Below are 13,119 nucleotides of genomic sequence, written 5' to 3'. Positions count from 1 at the left end.
CTTTCGTATGATGTGCCGCGTGGCTCGACAAATAACGAGAGATCGAGGTATGTTACGCTCTTCGCGCGCCTCCCGTTCTGGTACTAGACTGAAGGACTGTGCACCGTGCTTATTGAAATGCAACGTGTAAATATGTAATACAAATGCAGCTCAAAACCTCCAAATATTCTGCCCATAATGCTTGGCTAGCACCTTAAAATGTGAGACCGTAAAAGTTAACTTGAGCATCCATGCAACATGGCCAGGGCAACTTGAAGTAATCCAAGAAATCAGTGATTTTAAAAAGGTGAAATCGATTAAAGAAAAGCCATATGCTACTCTCTGGTGGATAAAAGTTCAGGGTGACAATTAATATAGTTCCCAAGACCCTTTTACCCATCAAAATTTCGAAGTTTAATTTAGTTTTCCTTAAAAAAATAAAGTGGTTCTCATAGTACCCATAAAAAAAGTGAGGAGGAGTTCATGAGTACTTTTGATGAAACTGAACATAGAATTACATGCTTGAGCATAGGAAAGACAGAAACATTGAATTTTAGAAATAAAATATATAAACGAAGGTAGGAGCTATACATACAGTAGAACAGTTATATTCACTATTCCTGTGTAAATTGAACAAGTGATATTATTAAATGAGCTGTACTATGCATTTTGAGTTCAACAGGCTGGATTACTAACATACACCGGAGAAGTATTATCATGATCTTTGATCCTTGCTAGGGTTTTATCAGACTAACTTTTCTTAGGAAATTGATGCTTCAGAGTTCCAGTTGTTGACAAAGCATGATGGCAAGTAATGAACTCCTACAAAATAGCAAACAATACGAACAAGTGTTAGCTTATGCTTCCTAACCAACCATATAAATACATTTTCATGAAAAATAAATAAAGTTTTAAAGTATTTCATAAAACATTTTTCCCCTTTAAACTTCTTACTAAGAAATAATTGAACATACCTTTGGAAAGTAACACTTCTAGAACTAACTGCTCTTTCCTTATTGCTTTGAATTCATCCAAGTTCAGTTCATGGCAATCACTGGTTAAAATCCTCCTCAGTTTGATGATCTGTCCTCGACCTCCATGGAAGTAAACCTTGCATGTTTGAAGATTCAAAACCTCAAGTGATCCCAACAAATCGCACGGAAGATAAATTCTCCCCAAGCAATGGTGGATTTTTAAACACAAGAGACATTTTAACCCCTCTAAACTGCTTGGTTTACATGCAAATATTTCATTACATCCTGAAAGATCGAGCTCCTCAAGTGATGCTTGTAAGCAACATAATGGCATGCCACTCAAAACTTTGCAATTCCTGATCTGAACCTTTCTAAGATGTGGAAATGGAAGGGCTCGCGAATCTTGTAATTCTTCTATGTCCGACCACTCCCTCCAATTTGGCATATCAAGGAACTTCAGCTCCTCAAGAGACGGGAATACCCTGTAATTTGTTCCATAAAATTCACTTCCAATTTTTTCAACTACTGATAGGCCTTGCAACACTAAAATCACGAGGGATGGGAGTTGCCCAAGAGGCGGAAGTGTTATTAACTGTTCACATTCAATAAGATGAATGTGCTGCAGTTTGGTGAAATACTGCTCGTCAGCCATCCATGCTGGAAACCCAACTCCCATGTAACACTGAATTCTCAGCTCTTCAAGATTTGCATTTGGTTTTAGGCCAGCAAGTGTCCTCATGCAACCATCAGATGCGATTGTTGACGTGCCTGCTGCCGACCCCCATTTCAACACCAACTTCTTTAAGTGTCTTTTTCTGAATAGTTCAGGTTCGCCGCCCTCTATATCTGTGCAAGTTACTTCCTCTAGATTACAGATACAGAGTCGTCCGCTAACTTCATTTAAGTCCTTCAGTTCAGTTATTTTGTGCCCTTCTGTTTTACCAATAGGAAACTCCTCTAACCCTTGGAGATTTGTCAGCTGCCCTATCTTGTATATGAGAGAGACTGTCCGAGCTTCCGCATATAAGAATCGGAGGCTAATTAACTCATTCATAGCTCTAGGTAACTCTTTGAACTGACATCCTCGCAGACCGAGAACTTGCAGAAGGTGCAGCTTACAGATGGAGTCTGGGAGTACTGTAATCTCAGTAAAGGAGAGATCCAGAAACCGTAGGTGATGGAATTTGTTAATGAAATCATGAGCCTTTCCCAGTTTAGCTTCGTAGTAAGAGAAGTCTAATACCCGTAGGGCACTAGGGTGAGATAAAATATTAGCAAGTGCTTCGTGTGGCTTAATTGTTTTGCGCCCATCAAAAAATAAAATGGTCCGCAACTTATTAGCCTTCCCTAAGTCCAAGTGCACATTTAAATCAGGAATATCTATGGCTAGGTGACGATAAAGTTGGAGGCTTCTTTTAGGTTCTCCTGAATCTGTAGCTGCATGACATTCTTTTTGAGCAATGCTGTATATTGGCTCTCTGATAATATCAGGTATGACGTACTTGTTTTTCCATATTGTAGGCTGGAAGAATGAGCGGTTGGATAGCTCATCAAACCATTCCTTTTCCTTTTCCTCCATCCCAATTCCATCATGTTGTTGCATGAAACTAGCTATCCACATGTGAATCAGCATGTTCTTTTCAAACAAATAACCAGACGGGAATATTGAACAGTAACACAAACACTTTCTAAGATGATCACTTAGATATTCACACATAATTGCTACTGAAGGTAGAGCAACATTTTGACTATCATCATCTTCTGCAAAGTGCCACCAATGACTTCTGGAAATTTTTTGCCAATGTCCCTCGTCTAACTTTTGTCTCAGCAGCCTTCCAATAGCTTCTGCAAGTAAAGGTAAGCCATGCAAATTTTGCACTATTTTCTTACCGATTAATTCGAGGGAAGCATTCTTCTTCTTTCCAAATGCATGATGCTCAAAAACTCTGCACAAGACCGGGAACGGTAGCTGCTCCAGTGTAACATGGGCTGTCGTTCCAAAACTATTCGCAACCTCTTCTGATCGAGTTGTTAGCAATACAACACTCCCATTTGCCGCCCCTGGCAGTGCTGACCTTAGGGAAGCCCACATTTCGTGCAGATTAACCTGCACATCATCAAGAACAAGGAAGAACCTCTTGTTTTCAATGGCACTAAGCAAATCACACTCCGATGGACCGGGCATTGTTTGCAGATTGTCCTGTTGCTCGGTCCCAAAAGAATCGATAATATCTTTGGCAAAGTCCCCCGAGTTGCGGCTGCGACGAGAAGCCAACACCCACCCCCTTAACGCAAAAGCCTCCTTGACATTTGGATCGTTGTAGATTACCTGAGCAAGAGTCGTTTTGCCCACACCAGCTGCTCCTACAACAGGAATGACAGAAAACTGCTTGCTGGATTCTGCGCCATCTCGAGGCGGTGGCGCAGCTGGGAACATCATGCTCAGCAGCTGCTGCTTCTCCTCATCCCGGCCGATGACCACCGGTCGTGTCGGTGGCAGGATTCTCATCGTCACCCCCTCCTCGGCGTCGGCTAAATCCAGCATGCTATGGAAACCGGTACCACCGATTTCACTGATGATCTTATTCAGCTTCTTCAGGACATCTTTGAGCCTCTGGAGATCAGTGTCAGAGAGGAGGAGGTTCCTGACGTACTTGAGCGCAAAGGACGCCGCCGAGCCGACCTTGCTGCCCTTCCTGAGGAGCTTCTCCTGGATCCTCTTGGTCTCGAAGTCGTCAAGCAGGTCCTCGGCCTCTGACACGACGTCCTTGAACTGCTGCAGCCACGCGGCGAAGCTGCCGTTGGAGATGGCCCTGCGCTCGGTCACCTCGACCAGGATCTTGATCCGGGGAAGCGCCGCCTCCACGCTGTACATCATGTCGCCGGCTTCGGCCTGCAGGGCGTGGTGGTCCTCCATGATGGAGCGCACCTTCGCCACGAAGTTGGCGATCACGGCGCCGGCGAACCACCCGCCGACCGTCAGCCCGGGCCCTACCATTTCTCGATCGAGCTTGTGCTTTCAGGGATCAGGAGAGAGGTCGAGGAAGAGTGAGGGGACTCCGGCGAGATGTGCAGTTGACCTTAGCAGTGCTCAACTCGTGTTTGCGTGGTAGTGGGTAGGAAAAACTTGATTTTTTTTTTCGCCGCTCCTAACTCGGAAGCAGTCATGATTCGTGTTTGCGTGGTAGTGGGTATGCCGCTTGTTTCTTTTTTCAACCAATTTGTCAAAGTGAAATGACATTTTCGCCCTTGGTCGCTTAGGGCATATTTGGATGGTCGGCTCCCCCTCATGCTTGCATCAGCACGTGCAGTCGTTTGTGCTCAGCGCGTGTTTGGTTGTCTGGTTCAGTTCTGTCGCCTGCACCTGCGCGTGCAAACGCATCGAGCGAGCCTGGCTCCGCGCATACACCGGAATCGGGCGTACGCGCCGGGACTGGCTCGCCAGATGCAAAAAAAAAATACTGTGCGTGATAATTTTTTATTTAACTTTAGATTTTATTTAGTGGTACAAGAGTGATCCAAAAATTCTAAACGTTTTCGTGAGCAAACTAGAGCTCACTACCAACCCATTTTAATTAATTTGATCTAAAAAAATCTAAGTCAATATTTAATTAAAATTCTTCAAAAATTATAAAAAATTCACTAATATTCTTATCCTGTGATGTACTCATTTATAAAAATATTTCTAACCTAGGTTATTTGGTAAAAAAGTGAGTTTCTTTGTAATGCAACGTATACTCATGCGGGTAACCAAACACAATCTTTTTTCAGCTAAACTCAGCACATACAGCCAACCAAACAGACCCTCATGCATCAACTCAACCTGACTCAACTCAGCTTGCATGACTCGTACGAACCAGACTGAAGATATTTGGACAACTAAACAGACCCTTACTGCATATGCTCAGAGATATGCTTATCAGAGAAAAACCTTTTTCTTTTTGCATCTGCTAAAATATTGGGTTTACAAATAAACGACGTGTAAAACCATGTGCTTTGCTTTCACCGAAAAATAGTTTAAGGTTATTACGGTGCAAGTTGGACTCGTCCTCGCTCCTCAGGACTTGAGGTACACCAATCTCTTCCCTGTGCCCCCCCCCCCCCCAACCTAAATTCCCCATTATACAGATCTTGCAAGGACGAAGAAGATGGAAGATGATGGATGGTCTCTGCCAGCGGCCATCGGCAGGGTGGTGGGGAAGCTGCGTTTCTATCTGGGAAACAGCAGAGACTCAAACAAGTTTAAAGGCACCATGAAGATGCTCGATTTGTTGGAGGAGAAGCTCAAGCTCCTCCACGAGGAGAACTTGCAGCGCGTCAGTGTCGACAGAGAGGACGAGATGGAAGCATGGCTGAGTCAGGTGAAGGAGGCTGCAGACGACGCTGAGGAGCTGGTCAAGGACATGGAGGCTGAGCTGGAGACCGGTGAGTCTGCAGTTCCTGATGTCATTACTTGGTTCCATTCTGATAGCAGTTGCCTCCTCAGAATGAAATACACCATCGGTAGACTTGTTAGCATGTGCACTGAAGGTGAATCAATTCTTGGTTTGCCAAACATGGATGAGGATCGCAGGGAAGCCATGCGAAATGATAGCACTTCTTTGTCCCCTGAGCATGCCTATGTTGTTGGTCGAGAAAAGGAAATAGCTTTGATATTGGAAATGATACTAGATGAGGTCCGTTTCAAGGCGGCACCGTCGATTGAAAGCTGGGAAAGTGCTGAGAGCTTGCAAGTTTCTCAGAAAGGACGGATCATCGAGACACTCCGGAACGTAGATCTGTCTATGCAGAGACAGGAAGATGCAGAAGTAGCACCAGACCAGAAAGAAATGGGCAGCAGTGTAGAATACAGCCGGGTGGGCAATGATAGTGAAATGTGGAACCCTGCAATCATTCCGATAGTTGGAATGGGTGGAGTGGGTAAAACAACTCTTGCTCAGTTAATTTTCGATGATGAAAGAATCCAGAAGCACTTCCAGGGTCAATCTGCATGGGTCTATTTCACCGACAACATCAGAAAAGAAGAATTGATGACACAGATCTTGGTATCGTTGCAACCGCAACAAAAGATTCTGGCTGATGTGCTTGATCTGAAAAGGCTCCATTTTGAACTTCAGAGTTTCATAGAAGGAAAGAGGTTTTTGCTTGTATTTGATGGCGTATCTGATGAGATACGCGCAATGTGGAGTGAATTAAGGAGTGTACTAAGGAAAGGAGCACCTGGAAGTGTTGTCTTGGTGACAACCCAAATTTATGGTGTGGCCAGCTTTATGGGGACTACAACGCCAATATTTCTGTGTCCCCTGCAGCACGATGACTTGTGGAAAGTTTTTAAGCATCATGCATTTGCCAGTAATCAAAATACAGAAGTTCTGGAGTCAATTGGTAGAAAAATAGCAGACAAATTACATGGATTTCCTTTAGCAGCAACAATGGTTGGGGCATCATTGAGAAATTATTTAGATGGAATGCTTTGGGATAGATTCTTAAAAAGTTGGTGGTGGAACGTTTCAAGTAACAGTTTGGGCGTCCACATTGCAGCTTCTCTCAGAGTTTGTTATTGTGAATTACCTGCATATTTGAGGCAGTGCCTGGTGTATTGTTCAATATTTCCTAGAAATTATGTATTTGGAAAATATGAGTTGATCCAGATGTGGATAGCTAATGGTTTTATTGAACTGAACAACCCTGCTGGTTCTAGAAGTTTGGAGGAGGTAGCTGCTGAATGGTTCAATGAACTTGTCAATAGGTGCTTCTTGCAACCGACAATTTGGAAAGTTCGGTATGTTATGCATGATTTGGTCAGGGATTTTGCAATTGCCTTAACTTCTAATGAACATTGTGGTGTTGATTGTAAACTGGTAGATCTTCCACCAAATGTCCGTCATTTATCCGTAGACATGGATAATATGAATGTGCCATGGGCTGACTATAACATTAAAAGATTGCGGTCACTAATATTATTCGGTGGTGAAGGTTACAGAACTGTAGATAACGTTTTGGAGTGGCCTGATGACACTGTTGATAGCACTTCTGAGATATCTTATGATAATGTTGATAGCTCTTCAGAGATATCTTATGACACTGTTGATACCATTTCTGAGTGGTCTTCTGACACAATTGATATTGACCGTGCTGATTTCATTTTGAGATCTTGTGAGAATGTTGGCATCATTTTAACGACATCAACAAGCCTGCGCTTATTGAACTTGTCTAACATGAGGGCCAGTGCTGCAGAGGCATGCATTGGTGATCGTCTCCTTGATGAAGATCATATTGCTTTGTTTGTGAAGTTCATTACGAGACACCAGATGCTGCCACGTTTGACTCACCTCAGATACTTAGATTTTTCATACAGTGGCATCACAGAACTGCCTGATTCATTATGTAGCTTGTGCAATCTCCAGGTTCTTGGCTTGCGAGGTTGTAGATTCACACAGTTACCAAGAAGCATGAGCTCACTAATTAGCCTACGGCACTTACATGCAGATGCAGATACAATTGCTCTAATTCATGGCATTGGAGCGCTAACAAAGCTTCAAGAATTACACGAATTCTGTGTTAAAGCTGAGGATGGCCACAGAATAACTGAGTTAAGGGACATGAGGTACATTCAAGGTCCCCTTTGTATATCAGACCTTCAGAAGGTGGTCCATCAAGCAGAGGCAATTCAAGCTAACTTATTCAGAAAGGAGTATGTTACTTGTTTAGATCTAAAATGGGACAGAAATCAGTCTCCGAGTGGTAAATATAACCCATACAGAAAGGAGTTGAAACAATATGATAGAGGTCAAAAAGTGCCACTCCATGCTAGCTTACTTGAGGGATACTATCTGCCTTCTTATATGTCAGGATTAATTGTAAATTCATCAGAGGTAACTACACCTGGTCTAGCCATGGAGATACTAGAGTGTTTATATCCACCTAGGAATCTGCAAAAGCTGAAATTTCTTGGTTACCCAGGGTTTGCTTTTCCAGATTGGGTGGGGCAACTCCGGTATATACAAGTTATTGAGATAAGACAATGCACAGAACTGCAGGTACTTCCGCCTATTGGACAGCTTGAGCATCTCAGGAAACTGAAGTTATATGAGTTGCCTCTCATAAAAGATGTCAGTTCTGATGTCTATGGAACCTCAAATGTGGTCTTTGGATCTTTGGAGGTGCTTAGTTTTGAATCCATGGTGAAATGGGAAAATTGGGCAGATGCAGGGAGCAGAAAATTCTTTCCAAACCTGCAAAAGCTTCAGATTAATAGGTGTTACAACTTAAAAGAACTACCTTTTATGGCCTTAGGTGCAGCTATCAAAGTACTCTCACTTTCGGGTTGTGGTTCCTATTCTGGTACCGTCTCAAGCTATTTGCATAGACTAACTTGTCTCACCCATTTAAAGGTGAATGATTGCTCACATAAGTTTGTCCTTCCATGTCAACAACTGGTAGCGCTGGAATATTTGCACCTTTCAAATTGTAATGCGCTCTGCTTTGAGGGCGGAATTCTTTGTCTCAACAACTTGAAAAATCTGCATATTTCCAGCTGCCGTATAATCACATCATCATTAGATGGAGAGACGAATCACATGCTCTCCAATCAGGCATTAAGGTTACGAGAAGAGGAAACACTTGCTCATAAAACCACCAGTCTACAGTTAGTCAAAGAGGTGGGCGGAAAACAGAGAGAGATCCACCTTCCTGGTTCTCCTGCAGATGGATTAACCAAAGAGTCAGGCAAAAAAAGGAAAGAGATCAGCGAACGTGCTTCTATAGCTGGACTTTATGGAACTACAAAGGTTATTACTAGAGAGTCACCCCAGAAAGACGAAGGCATTCATGTTATGCAGTCTCTCACTGACCTTACAATGGATAACCTATCCCTGTCTCTAAATCTTGATAATATTCTTTCCAAGCTTTCAGCACTTCGAACTCTATGTCTTTACAAGCTTCATAAAATATCGGTTCTTCAAGAACAGTGGCTTGAGCAAATTAAGTCCCTACAAGAGCTGGAATTTTCTTGTTGCTACTTTCTAAGGAAGCTGCCTTCAAACTTGTTCACTCTGTCGTCCGTGAAGAAGTTGAGTCTGCAGTCATGTTCCCGAATTCACTCACTACCATCAAAAGGCCTACCAGGTAACCTGAAGGAGTTACATATATTGGGCTGCTCACCTATACTGCAGGCAAGATGCCAGAAGGGAGATGGAGAGACATGGGCGAAGAAGAAGGTAGGGGAATGGCCGAAAGGGACAATAATTGAACATCGACAGGAGGAATTAAATGAGTTCTGGCAAGGGTGGCTGAAGTACGAAAAAGAGTGGGTGCAGTGTGACGAAGAGCAGCTGAAGAATAAGGGAGAGTGGTTGAAGAATGAAGAAGAGGACTGGCTGAAGAATAGTGCAGAGGAGCTGGAAAATAATGAAGATGTGCGGATCAAGCCTACAGGAGAAGACTGGCCAAAGATTGCTCACATTCCTTATATCCGCGTGAATGGAGATATCATACAGAATCTTTATCTCTGAAGCTGCAGCTCCACAAAAGCTGTGTAAAGGTGAAATTCAGGACTATGTTACTACTTGCCCTCTTATTCACTTTACTGGTTAAATTGCTGTTTGTGTTTGCCCTCTTATTCTCGGACATATACTAGTGCAAACTATGCATTATGTGCTAAACTGCTGTTTTAGGATCGAGATAAGCGATTAGACACGAGTGAATAAGCGTCTTATAAATTTCTTGCGAAATAGATGGCTTACTCCTTGTTCACCCAACGCATCTCAAAAAGAAATCACCATAAAGAGCAACATAGCAGAAATTCAAGCTCAACCCGGAAGTTTCAATTCAAAAATCAAATTTGAAAATCCAACAAAAAGTAGGTTCATGGTTAGAATCAAACCCTAGGTTCCACAACAAACCAATTTATAACTCAACCTCATACAAAAATTGGATCTTTAGGAGAAACACCAAAAACTTAAAGAGATGATCACCGTGTGAAGAAAACCTCCAAACTGATGGATTAGAGGTAAAGGAATTCAATACCCAATTATGTACTTTTGTACGCGAATTTTATATTTCTAGCAACTAGAAGATTAACTCTAATAAGGTGGAAAAATTCAGCTCAAGTACGAAAAAGAAAATCGCAACGAGATTGAAAACATGCAAAAAAAAAAAAACAAGAAAACCAATAGAGGGAAACTAAAATGAGGGGAATTTAAGCATATGCAAAAGCATAAACTTCATTACTCAAAGAGGTCAATCCTATTTTAAGCAAATTACAAAAAAATTTCTTTCAAAACTCATATCTATTACATAGGTTAAGCACGCATCCTTCCTTTTCTCTAAAACCCTAGCACAAGACTCTCAAATGGGTGGCACAAAGGGCTCAATTGGTTGGTTCAAACTCTCTCATAACCCTATCTCTCTATTTATAGGTCTAGAAAACTTGACTTCTAAGTTTTTTAGCTTGTTACCAAAATGTCTCTATCTTGTAATACACTTCTACCTACCAACGAGGGTATTTTGGTCTATTTTTTCTCCGTCCATAGAACAGCTGTGGCGTCTTCATGACTTCATCTCAACGCAAGCTTCGCGATGGTGCCACATACTCCTCCAGTCCTCCTACGGTTTTAAGTCTAACCGTGAAACCCTTTGCACGCTTCTCAAGACGTAACTCACCACTTGTTTACACCTTAAGCAAGCGCTCTGATGTCGACATATGTACTCCGTCTTGCGATCTTGACCGCCGACAAGTCTTTTCTGCTCCCGATCACTCGGACCGACTTGTCACTTGTACCGACATCCCTTTCGTTTGACTTTGTCAACACGTCATCTTCATCCTCTGTTTCATGTTTTGCTTGACATGCACGTATACAGCTAGGATCGCTCTTGACTCCGTCCGGCCTCCTTGGTCGTCCGGCACTAAACACCCGCTTAACTCCGATCACCCGCCGTCGACTGTCAAGTTACATCCAGCATCTGCATACCATGAGACAAGCAAACACATTTCTCAAAATGCTCAAATCAAGCTCAAGCAATCCAAAACTTAACAAACCAAATCAATAATCTTGTCAATCACTCATTACATATAAACCAAGATATATTTCAACTTGGTTTCTCAGCTGTCTTATTTTTTTATGCGAATATGAAGTAAATACGAAAAAAAATCCCCAAAGAAGCGTGCCAACCGCCAAAGTTATAAGGCGTTGCTGATGAAGTACAACAATTACTTCACAGATTATATGGCATGCGTTTTCCTTGAGCTTTATTGCGTGCAAACTGATAAGTTTATTTTAGTTTCTCTTGAGTTGTGCGGTACAATGTCTTTTACATTTCCCCAACTTAGCTTGGCATATTTCTTACCCTGCACAATGTTCCCTAGGTTGCACAGGAAACGTCCATTTAAATATACGCTAGTAAAAACAGTACATTTTTAACGAGGCGTCTAAGCGTCTACAACCTTGGCAAAAGTTCTTTTTATGGCTATTAGGTATTATCTATACAAAAATAAGGTGTCATAACATGTAGACCTATAGGGTTTATTTTCTTAGATTTTCAATCGTTTGTGCTCACTTGCTGATTGACAAGGGGACTGCTACATAGCGGGCTTATTTCCTTCAGTTGCTCCAGTCATCACCCAGATTACTCAGAAATAACAAAAAAGAGTAGGTCCTTGATCTTGCGGATAGATTGGGCGATAGTGGAGATCGGTATATGTTAAGATGGAAATGAGATGAAGTACATGCTCTTTTTCATTTTCCATATTCTTAGACTGACTTAAGCAAGTGACTAAGGAACCCTTTATGACTTGCAGGTATATTTGTTTCTTCCAAGAAGTGACAACTTTTAGGGAACTCAGGAACTGTACCATAAGACACTCCGTGTCTGCTGTGCAGCCGTGGAACCAACTGAAGTCACGCATGGTCTGGAGTCTAGTCTGGTGCACTTCGCTTCAGACAACACCGTAGCCGGCAGTTTGGCGGCTCAGTCTCCTCAGCAGACTGTCAGGTATGCATCGCATGTATATAACATGTAAGGGTTGGTTTCTGTGAAGTATTCAGAATACGTCGGGGAAATGTTGCCGCTGGATCGTCTAATTCATCTCCTGATCTCCACTCTCCAGTACTTCGCGTTCTTAAGCCCGGAGAGCCTATACATCTAGCAACCTCCTGCTGCTGATGGCCATAGCAGGACTTTCTCCTCTTTCTGCCAGAAGACAGCTAGCCGTGGAAGTTGGAACCGATGGAGAACACCATTGTACATTGCAGCAGTGTTAAGCGCATTGTGCTGAACGGATGCAGCGGCTTCAGGATTCAGAGTCACACACATGATGCTCATGTGCTGGATCCTGTGGATCCAGAGAAGCAGCATGATTTTCGGTGACAAGGACCGAGGAGAGCTGCGTGCAAGGCTTTGAAGCCAGAATAACTTGCCCAAGAAAAACGTGAGGCGGCCGGGTGCAGCCGTAAAGCGGATTATGTAATGTGATGTGAAGACGGGAATAAGACCATCTTCAATGGTTTCATGGTTTTCCTTCAGGATCTAGAATTTTTTCATAAAGGGATTTTTGTTTTTTCAATGTTTCAACGGTTTTTTTTCACGGTTTCTGTCACGAAGTAATTTCTAAGATTATTTCTTTCAGTACGAGATTCTCTTTTCTTTCCTTTCACAAATTCTATCAAATGGAAGCTGATGAAAATAAGAAAAAATAAAAAAATGGAAATGACCAGGGAAATCGGGAAAGAAACGAAATAAAAGAAATACGGTCAGAGATGATCTAATATGCTTGCTCTAGTAAATGCTATGTGGTTCTTGCTCACGAAGCACACCCCATTACAAGTTAGGATAATTCTGGCCAATCCTGCTAGTGATCAGACACAGATGCGATCTATAACTCTGTATATTTGGAGCGCGTTAATCTTTTCTACGCTTCGGTAGCCTACCTAAGCTGTGGCCTTGTGCTGCTTCAGACTCAGTCACTGCTCACCACGAGTTTTGCAGCAGTTTTTCTTCTTTTTTGAACGAACAAGCAAGAGATTGTGCCTATTTCATTAAAAAGAGAAGAAGTTTACGATGTCCGAAGGCTTACATTAAATAGAGAAGAAGCATAATCAGAGTACGCGTGGCTTTCTTCGGCGCTCCATGGGCGCTAGCTAGTGCAGCCTACCATTCTGACGCCGTA

General features: G+C 42.5%; 2 protein-coding genes across 3 annotated transcripts; one reads left to right on the top strand and one right to left on the bottom strand.

The window, feature by feature from the left end:
• Positions 1 to 544: 544 nt before the first annotated feature.
• On the bottom strand, positions 545 to 4,220 carry LOC133890589 (putative disease resistance RPP13-like protein 1). Its single transcript, XM_062331033.1, has 2 exons — positions 954 to 4,220; positions 545 to 801 (listed from the first exon to the last, which is right to left on the bottom strand). Exons 1-2 carry the CDS (start codon positions 3,949 to 3,951, stop codon positions 740 to 742), a joined length of 3,060 nt encoding a protein of 1,019 aa, XP_062187017.1. The 5' UTR covers positions 3,952 to 4,220; the 3' UTR covers positions 545 to 739.
• An 834-nt stretch (positions 4,221 to 5,054) lies between these two features.
• LOC133890587 (putative disease resistance RPP13-like protein 1) lies at positions 5,055 to 12,512 on the top strand. 2 transcript variants are annotated; one of them, XM_062331031.1, is made up of 3 exons: positions 5,055 to 9,495; positions 11,752 to 11,969; positions 12,061 to 12,512. In XM_062331031.1, exon 1 carries the CDS (start codon positions 5,102 to 5,104, stop codon positions 9,464 to 9,466), a length of 4,365 nt encoding a protein of 1,454 aa, XP_062187015.1. In that variant the 5' UTR covers positions 5,055 to 5,101; the 3' UTR covers positions 9,467 to 9,495; positions 11,752 to 11,969; positions 12,061 to 12,512. The 2 variants fall into 2 exon arrangements, with proteins under 2 accessions (XP_062187015.1, XP_062187014.1); XM_062331030.1 differs by having other exon boundaries at positions 11,752 to 11,945; positions 12,061 to 12,511.
• The last annotated feature ends 607 nt before the right edge of the window (positions 12,513 to 13,119 follow it).

The sequence above is a fragment of the Phragmites australis genome, chromosome 14 (assembly GCF_958298935.1).
Source record: "Phragmites australis chromosome 14, lpPhrAust1.1, whole genome shotgun sequence".
In the NCBI taxonomy this organism is placed as follows: domain Eukaryota; kingdom Viridiplantae; phylum Streptophyta; class Magnoliopsida; order Poales; family Poaceae; genus Phragmites; species Phragmites australis.
This window is presented reverse-complemented; position numbering and strand designations above follow the sequence as displayed.